At 51.9% G+C, this 12,635-nt stretch overlaps 1 protein-coding gene across 1 annotated transcript; it reads right to left on the bottom strand.

Moving 5' to 3' along the window:
- Window positions 1–2,350: 2,350 nt before the first annotated feature.
- On the bottom strand, window positions 2,351–6,447 carry LOC122448751 (probable cystatin-16). Its single transcript, XM_043480330.1, has 3 exons — window positions 5,894–6,447; window positions 4,684–4,794; window positions 2,351–2,538 (listed from the first exon to the last, which is right to left on the bottom strand). Exons 1-3 carry the CDS (start codon window positions 6,293–6,295, stop codon window positions 2,458–2,460), a joined length of 594 nt encoding a protein of 197 aa, XP_043336265.1. The 5' UTR covers window positions 6,296–6,447; the 3' UTR covers window positions 2,351–2,457.
- Between the last annotated feature and the right edge of the window lie 6,188 nt (window positions 6,448–12,635).

The following is a 12,635-nucleotide window of genomic DNA, read 5'->3' as shown; positions in this document are numbered from 1 at the left end:
CTGGAAAGGATGTGAACGGCAGCCAGGAGGGGGTCAGGGGCTGCGAAACATCAGGATTAGAATACATTGAATTTGGATAAATGTTTTATCAGCTCAAAAAGAGCACGTGCTCTGCGGCCACTGGTGGATAGTCTGTGCAACTGTTATTCATTTGTTAAATCAACACTGAGGCGCAGCCCGGGGTGCTTGGCAGCAAGCCATGGCTCCGAAGAGACCACAGAGAAGATGAAACAGAGACGTTTCCTGCTCTCAAGCTCTGGACGAGGTACAGCAGGGCCCACGCCGTTGGGGGGAGGGGGGAGGGTCATGACTGGGGGTGCAAACACAGAGCAAGATGTGCACCCCTTCACTGGAGGCCTTGGACTCCTGGCTAAGGCCGGATTGGTCAATTCAAACCAAGAGAGCAGGTTCTGGAAAGCTCTGCAGGGGTCTTATCTAAGGCGGCTACAGGGGCAGGGAAGCCTTTGGGGGAAGTTGCATTGGGTCTTTCATTTGTCCTCTTGGGCCTGTGCTCGTATCGGGGGCTCGTGTCAGGGTAAGGTTCCCTTCAGGCCGCCTGGCCACACAAACTGGATGTCCCGTGGAGTAGCTTCAGGTCTCCACAATATCTAAATCAAATTTATTAAATGATTTCTTACACTTTTGTAAATATCATCTGGCTTTCACCTTGTGGGCTGTCTGTCAGCCATTGAGACAGTGCTTTCACTCTTCCCTGGACCAGGAATATGGTTGTTCTCCCTCTGGTTCTGTCCCTTGTGACTTTACTTCTCCGGAGACTGGGAGAAGGGATGACCCCTACACCAGAGAGACCTCTTATAACTTCCCTAACCAAGCAAAGCTGTGACATCGATTTCCCAAAGGCTGTGTTTCTGATCCCATATGTGTTGAGAGCTACAACCAGCAGACAGAGGCTGCAGTCAACATTAGTCACCTTCACTCGAACCCTGGTGTCTCCCCCAGAGGCTTGTGGTGGGCTTACAGTCACCTTGAAGCTGGGTCTGAATGCTAAGCGCCATGACATAGAGACAGGGACAAGTGCAAAGCCACCCAGTGTAGTCAGGTGTATTTGAGCTCAGACCACAGCACAGCTGAAAAGAGCAGGACAAAGAACCTCTGATGGGAAACGGGAGGTGAGGCTAGACTTGTCCAGCCCAGGGCCCGCAAACAATGGCTCCATCCCTCTGAGCCCAAGCGCCCTCAAAGGAAGCTTGGCTGACCACATTCCCACTCCTATCAGTTTGTACTTGCCCTTATCAAATTGTGGGGAGATGTAGAAATCCCAAACACAGGTAGCAAAGGACCAAAGCTGACTCCAGCCAGCTGTGCTCATGGAGTTGCCCAGAGCTGGGGGACAGGGCAGAGGGGGGTCTGTTTCACCAGTGCTTACAGCCTCATCATGGGTAACAGCCAGCCAGGAAAGGGATCAATGACCGTGGACATGCAAATTAGATCCCCGAACTCAAAAGGCAGAGGGAAGACCCTTGAAGCCTCTTCCTTTGAAGTCCTCCTCCAGATGGCATCCCATGGCCTCTCTGTCCCAGTCGGGCCCCCACACCCCCATCCCTTTGAGCCTCCAGGCCTGTTCCAGGGCTAGTAATTCTGTGTTGATAGGCTTGGAAGACAGGCTGGGCTCCACTGGGGGAACACAAGGGTCAGGGAGTGGGAGGGGAGGGGGTACTGGGGCTGCCATCTTTTGAGCCGTCCCCAGAGACCCTGAGAAGATTTTCTCATCTGTCAATGAGCTCCAGGGCAGATGCCCTGATGGGGGTCCACTAAGAGCCTTCCGTCATCTTAGTCATCCACTTCCCACCCCTGTGCCTGGGCATCCTCCCCCACCCCACCCCAGAAGGACTATCCACTGTGAGTCTGGCCTCAGAGATGAGCATAGAAGGGACACAGGTGGCTGTCACCTGGAAAAACTGTCTGGATTCCTTTTGAGTGGAATGTATGGAAGCTGGAGGGATTGGAGGGTGAATGGACAAAAGAGTGGATGATGGGAGGATGGATGTATGCCTGGATGGATGGATAGATGGATGCGTGGATGATGGAAAGATAAATGGATGCCTGACTATATGGATGAATGAAGGGATAGATGCATAGATACATGGATGGACAGATGATAGACAAACGAGGAATATATGAATGAATGAATGAATATATACACTAACCATGAGGGCCCTGGAGGAATCAGTAAGGGCAACTTCCCATGATCAGAGGAGTTTGATTAACTCAGTACCTGCACCTGCAGCCAAGGTGAGACCAATGATAAATTCTCCATCACTCAACATTGGCAGCAACATCCACGGAAATAAATCATCAGAGAGAAGGCAAAAATGACAGGGATCCAGAATGTGCTTGAGATGCCTTTAATTGACCTGGTGCCATGCAGACTTAGAACTCCAGACCCTCAGTCTTCAGGGGAAGAGGACGTACGGTGGGAGTCCGGAGCTCGTTCCCTTATATCTGGGGGCAGGTGCTATTCAGGAGGGTAAACTGGGTGAACCAGGGCCGTGAGTCCACAATGAAAGTGCAGTTCACCTGAAAAAAAAAAATAATTCTATGTAAAACATAAAATAAGAACAATGTAACAAAGAAGGTGCAGGAAGGACTTAACAGGAGCTCAAGGTACACTAAAAACTAAAGAGGAAAGAAAAGCAGGATCAAACAGTAGCCTGGGGCTGGACTCTGGAGCTCAGTTCTCCATGATCAAGGCTGGGAGCTCCTGAGAGGGTGCCTGGCGGGACCATCACCTGCCCCTCAGGGTCCTCTCCCCCAGGGCATGTGATGCCTGAAGGTCTCTGCCCAGTGAGCTCCTGGGGAGCCCGCAGCCTGCCCAGGAGATGGTTCAGGTGACACCCACCCACCCAGCAGTGGCTGCAAACCCACCTCAGGGGAGGAGTCTCCAAGGCTGGGTCCAGAGAGACCTCAGCCCCACTGAGGCCCACCTCCAAGGTCTCAGTCCAACTGACCAGATGTCAGCCCATAGGGTGATGACACAAGCACTGATTGACCAAGACTTGTCCTTGCTGCCCAGGAGACTGGGAGGAGGGCGGGAGCAACCAGCAGACTAATCAGTCCTCCCTTTCAGAAGTATCAGAGCAGAGGAAGGAGAGGCCCACAGGGAGAACTGCATCTGCCTGGACCCAAGTTCATAGGAAGCTAGAGGCTGGGGAGCCTCCATCCTGGAGGGGAGGGCCCAAGGTGGTCTGTGGGAGACTTTGGTGGGCCAGCCAGGCTGTGAGCACAGGGTCCAGCTTGCTGCTGAGCTGGGAGCATCTCTGTGCAGGGGGAGCCCTGGGACCTGGAGAGGAGGGGTCTGGACTCATCATTCTGTTCCAGGGTCAACCCTAATGACATTCTTAAGCTCCCTTCTTGAAGCCTTCTGTGAGGTAAAGGAAATAGACATAGTGGTCTCTGCCCAGATTCCTGGCACAGAGCATCTGAATCCCTTGTAAATTTCTAAGTGATAAGAACTCTAGGAGCATGTTCTGTTCTACTGATGTTACTCTGGTGGGCTCCTGGATGGGGACTGGTCACCAGAAAAACCCACTGAAGGAGCTGGAAATAGTCATGCCTCTGGAGGAAGCCTCCCCCCAAATCCTGAACTGAGATTCAGAACACCCATGTGGGTGACCACATCCTTGTACTGGCGGGTGATGCACCCCAATCCTCCAAATCTCCTATGCTCGGGACCCTCCCCTACTTAGTCCTGGGTGTTTCTGCATCTGGTTGCTCACCTGTATCCTTTCACTGTATCTTTTAATAAGACAGGAAACCTAATTATTCCCTGAGTTCTGTAGGTCACTCCAGCAAATTAATCAAGCCTGAAGAGGGGGAGATGGGAACCCTTGATGTGTGGTCAAATTGGACAGAAATTGTGAGCAACTGGCATCTGAATGGGGAACAGGTGTCTCAGGGGCTTCAGCCTTTAACCTGTGAGACCTGATGCCTCCTCCAGGTAGGCGGCTGGTGTCCTGGAAGGATTTCTTGGTCACCAGAAGGATCAGTAGCAAGGTGCTCTGTGTGGGGAATAAAGGAGTTCCAAAAGACAGTGAGAGTGTTAACTGCTCACTTGTGTCTGACTCTGCGACCCCACGGACTGCAGCCCACCAGGCTCCTCTGTCCTTGGGATTCTCCAGGCAAGAATACTGGAGTGGGTAGCTATTCCCTTCTCTAGGGGATCTTTCTGTCCTGGGGATCAAACCCAGGTCTCTGGCATTGCAGGCACATTCTTTACCATCTGAGCCACCCGGGAAGCCCGAAGGGCAGAACTGCTGCTAATCAAAGGAGAGGCAACACCGAAACCACCTGAGGCAGAGGCTCATGGAGATTAGGAGACAACTGCTTGGGATGCTGCCCACACCCTGACCTTGTCAGCAAGCCCTCCCTTTGGAAACTACAGAAGAAAGCATACAAGACTGTCACTTCCTTCATCCTTATCACACACTCCTGCTTGACTATATAACCTTTCCCTACTCACCAGAGAGAGGGGGCACAGTTTTTGAGGTGCTAGCCTTCTGTGTTCCCCCATTGCCTGGCAAGGTAATAAAGCCAGTCTTTCTTTCTCCATAATTCTGCTTGGCACTGGGGCACAGAGAGCCAAGATTTTGGCAACACGCCCCTCCTTAATGTGATTTTTCCATCTCAGGTTTGTGACACTTTGGGTTGTTTTCATTCTCAAACCTTTCTCTCTCCTGGGCTTTCTTGCAGGGGGCAGTTGTCAATGTCTTCATCGTGTTTCTTACAAATTGTGCGGCCCAGGTCCAGGTCCATTAAATATATCATTGTCCAGCTCTGTCGGGGAGAAATTAGAGAACAGAAAGGTAGAGAATCCAGTAGAAAAGTGGGCAAAAGACTAGACTATGCATATGAATAGGACACACACCTATGTGCAATTTCTCTACAAGAACATACCAACCAGAAGATGCCCCTGAGTGTGGCTCCAGCAGCCCTGGACCCTTCCCTGTCTCTCTCCTCCTGATGACTGGGACCTGGGAAGCATATCACCAGTCCATGGCAGTGGCGGGGGGGTGGGGGGTGTCATGGGACAGAGGACCTGGTGCTGACAGTACACACACATCACACCTGACGTCACTAGCTCTCAATCGTATCAGCCAGACACACGGAGGGCAGTGCACGGCTCCTTCTAGGGAGGGGGCTGGAAATGCTCATCCACTGAGCCTTTGTCAGAGCCTTGCTGTCCCTCAGGGGGAAACATCCAGACCAGGACAGAGGCCTGGAGGCTGGACCCTCCATCTCTCCTGGGTCACCCAGGGGCTCAACAGCCAAGGGCAAACCTTCATCCAGGTGGATGTTTTCGACCTGGGTGCTGCTCCGTATGTCCATCAGCTTCTCTAAGAAGTCATCATGAGATAGAATCTTGTTCCCTACAGAGAGGTGGTGAGAACTTGAAAGAACTCCGACACAAAGGATGTAGCCAGCAATCTCACCAGGAAGGAACACACCTCCAGGGCACTGACCTGGAATTGTCTAGAAAGCTGACTTCCTTAAGGGTTCAGAAATGCCTGTAGCTGAAACCACCAGCCACAAACATACACACACAAACACACACACACATGCCCAGCCCCTTGCACTGCAGCTAGACCCCAGGCAAGGATGGGATTAGGAGAGATCAGAGCCAGCAGTGGCCACAGTGATGCTCAAGGGGCCCTTGGCCTCCCTGAGTCCAGGGCTTGGATTCAACCCAGGGAAGGGCCAGCCAGTCAGGAAATGAGGGCATGTGAAGGAAGCAAGGGTCATCTGTGCAGTAGGGAAGCCGCCTCCTGTCCCTTCAGGAGTGTGTGTGGTGGGGGACCCTCCCATCAGAGCCCGGCTCACCCAGGCCAGCTTGGGGCGAGCTGTTCCACAGCCAGGGCCCATGATGGCCACTCACCTTTTGCTGGGCTCGCCTCACCTCCAGCAGCTTGTAGGCCTGCTCCTCGGTATTGCCACTATTGAACCAAGCCACGGCAAACTCCACAGACACCACAAAATAATCGAGGTCCTTACTAATGTCTACGAATTCCATTTGAATGGCCCAGACACGAATGCCCAGGACAGCAAGCCCCAGAAGCAAAGTTGCCGTCAGAAACATGCTGTTCGGCCTCAGCCCAAAAGACAGCTGACAGGGGCGTGGGAGTGGTCTCTGGGCAGGGGCGCCCTCCACAGCCTGTACGCCCTGCAGCCCTGCACTGCTGGCCTCCTGCTTTGAGGGGGCCTCTGCCCAGCCCTTCTGCAGCATCCCCAGCCAGTCTCTCCTGTGGGCACCAAACAGAGGCTGAGCAGGGGATCGCATTCCCTCCTTGGTCACATAAACCTCAAAGGTAGGGATTTGCACCCAGCAGGCTCTGTCCCCCTCATTTTCAGGGCTTCATCCTGTGAATTCCCACTCTTGCTGGGCCCTGAGTCCCCCGTTTGTGCTCAGGGCTGTATAAGCAGGGACTGCCGGAGTCACGTGAAGTCCTGGGAGCACCAGGAAGCCCATTCCTGGGCAGCGGCCAACGCTGCCTGTGACCTTGGCTGGAAGCAACAGCCCCCAGGCGAGCCCAGGGGAGTATGGGGTGTGCAGCCAACCACGGGGGTGTCTAGGTGAAGCTGTCCTTCACTGCCCTGATAGGAGCTTCTAACCGTAGTTGATCTCCTAGCTGTCTTTTCTGTTATTGGCTACCAGCTCACGTCCACTACAGTCAGAGAATATCTTTCCTATTATGTCTCTTCTTGAAACTTGCTGAGGTTTGTTTTACAACCAATATTCCACAGGTTCTTGAAAAGACTGTATGCTCTGCATTTTTCAGATGCAGCGTTAGGTATTGACGTGTCTCACCTACAGCAGGCTCTAGCAGATACTGATGTATCTCGGGTCACCTGTGTAACCAGACTTTTCACATATGGACTGTCTTTACTTTGTTTTATTTTTTGTTTGGTGTAGGTTTGTGTTTGGATCTGTTTTTCTGCCCGTTACTGAGAGAGGTATTAAAATCTCTCATTGTGATGATAATTGTGGATGTGTCTAGTCTCCTTTTCTCATAACTGTGTACATTTGAGACACTGTCATTAACTGCTTATACATACAGAGCTGTGGGGCCATTTTATTCTCATCAATGATCCCCTTACATCCCAGTGATGCTCTCACTGTGGAGTCCGCCTTGTCTGACATCAGAGTAGCCACTCCCACAATGCTTTCACTAGCATTTCCATGATGTATCTTTATCCATCTTTTTACTTGCAGATAGAGCCTTAATAATTAAGTATGTATCTTGGTAAACAGCATGTAGGTTTTAAAATCAGTCTCACATTCTTGTTTTTAGAGGATTTATCCCATTTGTGATGACTCCTATTACTTATGTTGAGTATGACTTGGCTGTATGTTCATGACCTCCCAGGTGGTGCTACTGGTAAAGAATCTGCCTCCAAGTGCAGGAGACACAAGAGATATGGGTTCAATCCTTGGGTGGGGAAGATCCCCTAGAGTAGGATATGGCAACCCACGCCAGTCTTCTTGCCTGGAAAAGTCCATGGACAGAGGAGCCTGGCAGGCTACCGTCCATGGAGTCTCAAAGAGCCAGACACGACTGAGTGACAAAGCAGGGCACAGCACAGAGGTTATCACGCTAAGTTTTTATTGCAGTTTACAGCGAACAGAAAACATGCTCTGAACTATGTCAATCTTTTGAAATTTTTGAGATTTCTTTTCTCTTTGGCTGGCTGAAATGTTTTTATTTTGTCTTCATTTTTGAGAATATTTTTGCTGACCGTAGAATTCTAGGTTGTTACCTTTTTGATCTCTTTACACATTCAAAGTAGGGCTTCTGAGAACTATGTATTTCCAGTTGACTTTTGCTCTTAGGATGCAGCTCTTCATGGTCTCCACTGAAATCCTGGGATATTCATCACAGTCCTCTTTGGCAGGTACTGCACTCTAGGTTTTGTTCCTCAAGTTAATACAGAGAAGATGCCTTTTCTTCGGCGGCATTTGTCCCCGGCATCTGGCAAAATACCACTGTGGGCATCATAGGGAACCTTGATGGAAGGGAACCTGGGGACTGGAGAAGACAGATGCTGGCGAAGGCCATATGAAAGCCCAAGGAGCAGACCAAGGTCAGCAGGCCTCTGCTTCACCCCACACCTCTGACCTTGACCCTGGGATGACAGACCCATAACTAAACAGGCAACTATAGAACATGACTACTCCTTAGCCCTTAGCAGGTCTGACTGTTGCTATTTCAGAAGTTGAGAGGGACCAGGATGGCTGGCCTGGCACCCGCTGGGAGAACAGAGCTGCCATTTTTCAGAGCAGTGGGCCAGGGTCGGGGTGGGGGGAGGCAGATTGGGCAATGTCGGGGGTGGGGGGCACAGGCAGGAGAGATGCCCAGACTGCCCTCTGCCCCCAGAAGGACACGTGCCATGCAGCCAGGCTGCTGTACATGTCAGGCAAATACAAATTGAAGGAAGCTCTACAAAATTGTGACCCTGCAAAAAGGTCACAGTCATGAGGTCAGTGAGAGTCTGAGGAGTGGCCCTGATGGAAGGAGATGAAGATGCTCCTTTCTCCAGGAGCTTCTGGCAGGACAGGTACTTCCACATCCTGGTGCCCACTTACTGGCTGAAGCGGGGTGTGTGCATGTCCCCGACCCCTGATGGGTCTGAGGACCAACAGGGGATGCCTCTGTGTTCTATCCCGGACTCCTTGGTTGCACCGTGGTTGGAGAGGAGGACCCAACTGTGTGTGGGTGTCGCTCACGCACACGCTGAGGGTGATGGGCATCACGTTGGCAACCTCCTCTCCACCGTCTCAGGGGAAACACTTCTTTGCATTGTAATTACAGCATTCCCCTAAGTTGGAGATTCTTTGAGATGAAAACTAGTTTTGAAAACACAGCAGGACTGGGGCACAGCAGTTGCCTCAGCATGTGGAGTCGGGTCAGAAGAGGGGAGGTAAGTCCAGCAGGGGGGCCCGGCGCAGCACCAGGGGACCCCAACTGCACCGGGGGAGGGTGGGGTGTGCCTTGGAAGTCCTGGGCCAGCGCTCCCAATCCGGCAATAGGAACAAGCTTTGGCAATTGTGACATGGAATCGCACGTTGTTGCGGCTGGAGATGCCTTAAATGCAGCCCAGCACCGCTGTCTGGAGAGGTGGGCAGAGCTCCATGTGGGCATTTCTGGCCGAAGTGCCCAGGCCGTCAGAGGGGAACCCACAGTGCTGGTGGTGTCCAGGGCACGCAGCACTGTGGGGAAGGGCAGGCAGTCCAGGGATGCTGGTGAGCCGGTGATACTGGCCAAGAGGGCTCCATTCCACTGGGGTGCCTGGAAGACAGTGTGGAGCTTGTGCCTTGGGGTGAGGGGTCCCCTGAGCAGGGCATCAAGTCCCCAGCTCCCATCTATCCTGTGTGGAAATTGCTCCCACTCCCCACTGCTTCAGCCTGTCCCACTGGTGGGCACACGTGCCTGCGGCCGGGGAAGCGCAGGCCGGCTCAGGGACCCATGGTGGGAGGCCTGGGGAGCAGGTCGAGCCCCTCTGCTGTTCTGTCCCCTGGTGGGGCAGGATGGCTGCACTGGCCTGGCCTCGTGCCCTGGCTCCAGCCCCTGCGAGGGGAGAGTGGGGAGGATGGGGGCTTTCTGGGAGGGTCCTGGGGAGGGCCTCCAGCATACACCTCCCACTCCCCCATCGCTGCTGGGAGCCAGGCAGGGGTTCCCACCCTGTATATGTAGCTGGGTCTGAACTGACACCTCTGGGAGAAGCCCTCCAGGAGCAAGACGGGAAGCTTGAAAGCCAGGGGTCTGGGGAGTGGGAGGGTTGGAGGCAGAAATCCTTTCTCTTCCCTCCTCGGACCTCTTCTGTTCCAGCTCCCAGATGGTCTATAGCAGCAGGATGGACAGCAGAGCAGGGACGGCTGAACTTCAGCCACATAAATATTGAGGGAGTGGAGCGTCCCCCTCCTATCAGAGGCACTGTGGGTCTAAGGTGGTGAGACAAACCTCCACTGCTTTCTCCTGTCTCTGTCCTCCTGCTCTGTGGCCCCAGCATTAAGTGTAGATGTGAGTTTGCAAAGCCGAGCAAGAAAAGGAACATCCAGGGAACCAGAAAGGACCGGATGGATCATGCGAGCTCAAGAAACTGAACCTGAATGGCACGAGCGTTGTTCTAACCCTAATGGCACAAGGAAGATGTGAACGGAAGGAAGGGGCAGACCACCACCCAGCCAGCCTGGCTCCTGCAAAACACACATGCACAGACCCACAGCCCTGCAGGACTGACACAAAGCTGACATGACCCTGAAACCACAACCCACAGAACGCTGGTCAGAATTTGCGCCCTGAATGCAGCTGGGTGAATCACCCACTGAAACAAAAATACCGACATTCCCCAGAGAGCGCAAATAAGATACAGACTCTCATAATACAATTTTCAGAACATCCAGGATATGACCCAAGATTACTCAGTATACAGAGAACCAAGAAAATTTCAGCTTTCCTGAGTGGGTGGGGTGGGGAAACAATCAACAGATGCCAGTGCTGAGATAACTCAGGTATTAGAAATATCTGACAGACTTTAAAGAAGGTATTATCCAAAAATTCCAGGGACTTCCCTGGCAGTCCAATGGTTAAAACTCCATGCTTCCAATGCAGGGGGCCCAGGTTCGATCCCTGGTTGGGAAACTAAGATCCCACATGCTGTGTGGCCAAAAGAAAAAAATGAAAGTTCCAAGTGGGAGTAGGCACTTTCCAAAGATTGGAAAGGTAGGAACTATTAGTAAGAAATAGAAGATAGCCTTAAAAACCAAATGGTAGTTTTACTGATATCCTGGAAAATTAAATAACCAAAATAAAAATCTCATTAGTGAGCTCAAGAGCAGATTGAAGGTGTCGGCAAAAGAGGCTTATGAAGTTGAGGACAGGTCAATAGAAATTATCCATTACAAACACTAAAGAGGAAGAAAATGTTTACCAGCATGAATAGAGCTTCAGCAGTCTATGGGACAATTTCAAAAAGTCTTTCCTGTCATTGGATTTTCAGAGGGAAATGAGAAAGTGTTACAGAAAAAGAAGAAGAAGGGGGAGACAAAGGAAGAAAAAGAAGAGATAATGGCTGAGACTTTCCCAAATTTGTCAAAGACACAGGTTTATGAAACTCACTGAACCCCAAAACAAGTAAATTCTAAGAAATCCACATCAAGGTACTGCTAAAAAACTAAAGACAAAGGAAAAAAAACCTGAGAGCCTTTAGACAAAAGACATAATTTACAGAAGAACAAAGATTGGAACAACTGCAAATTTCTCAACAGGAACAGAGAAGCTAGAAGCAAGTGGAATAAGACTTTGAATTCTGAGAGATAAGAACTGCCAAACCAGAATCCCATAGTCAGGGGAAATATATGTTAGGAATAATCATGATATGAAGATGTTATCAGCTGAGGACAGGTTTATGATATCTCATTGCCAGCAGACTTGCTCTGGAAGAAGGGCTAAGGGAATTCTTCAACAGGGAGAAATTTTCTGAGTTCTTTATGGGCTGAGTAAACTTGGACTGCATTCTGGGCATATGAAAATTGTATTATGAGACTCTGTCTTACTTATCTCCTATGGGGAAAGTTGGTATTTTTGTTTGGGAGGATGGAGGAAGGGGTTCCACGTGAGTGATACAGGAGCCTCTGGAAGGAGAGCGGTCCCGCCCATGCCTCTGATATTCAGAGCTATGAGATAATAAATGTGTGTTGTCTTAAGCCATTGTTGGTGGTAGCTTGTCACCACAGCCCCCGGGAGCTAACCAGCTGCCCAGAGAGGAGAGGTCGCTGCCAAGGAGGCTGGGGGAGAGCCTGAAGGGACCTGCTGGGGCTGGAGCCCTGCAGCGGGGGCTTCTTCATCTCTCCCCTTACTCTCCTCCTCCAGACCAGGAAAGTTCAGGACGTGTGATGAGACAGGAGGCAGGGCAGATTGAGGGCCGCCAGAGAAAGAAGACATGTCTCTCTCCCACAGGCAGGCCTCTGATTTGGAGAACTGCATCTCCAAATGCCTTCTAAGCTCTGGGCATCTGAAGACCCTGCCTAGATGGTGGTACCGGTTGGAGGCTATGTGTCTACTGTCCGAGTGCCCCAGAGGGTCGCAGGGACGGGCAACACCACTGGCCCATCCACAAGGACAGCAGGACGTGAACACAGAACTGCGTTGAGGCCACACCCGCAAGTTTCCTTACGGGGCACACCCTCCATTTTCTGGGGAACCTCAGCTTTTCCGGGGAGTCCCAGACACCTCTCACAGCAAAGAAATAGCAGGAGGAAGATGCCAAGGTTTGGGCTCGTGGACAAGCTTGCATCCTGGCCAGCCCGGGAAGTGGAGAGGGGACCCACCGGGGGAAAATCTGAGGATGATCACAGAGACAGAACATGATGTTCGGGGCTCCACCTCGTTCCACTGCCCTGGGACCCAGTGCTCCCATGTCCCCATCGCTTCCTGCCCCTCCAGGCCTCCCACGGCCTGGCTGGGCTGAATTCAGTGGACGGAAACCCCAGGCTAGCTCCCACTCAGAGACACTAGGCTAGCAGGAGGGTCTAGCCTGCCCAGATAGCACCACCCCAGAGAGACAGGGGGTTTGGTGGGTGTGTGTATTTGAGACGAGGAGGCCTGGGAGGAGGACGCGAG

The sequence above is a fragment of the Cervus canadensis genome, chromosome 10, assembly GCF_019320065.1.
Source record: "Cervus canadensis isolate Bull #8, Minnesota chromosome 10, ASM1932006v1, whole genome shotgun sequence".
Classification (NCBI taxonomy): Eukaryota; Metazoa; Chordata; class Mammalia; order Artiodactyla; family Cervidae; genus Cervus; species Cervus canadensis.
This window is presented reverse-complemented; position numbering and strand designations above follow the sequence as displayed.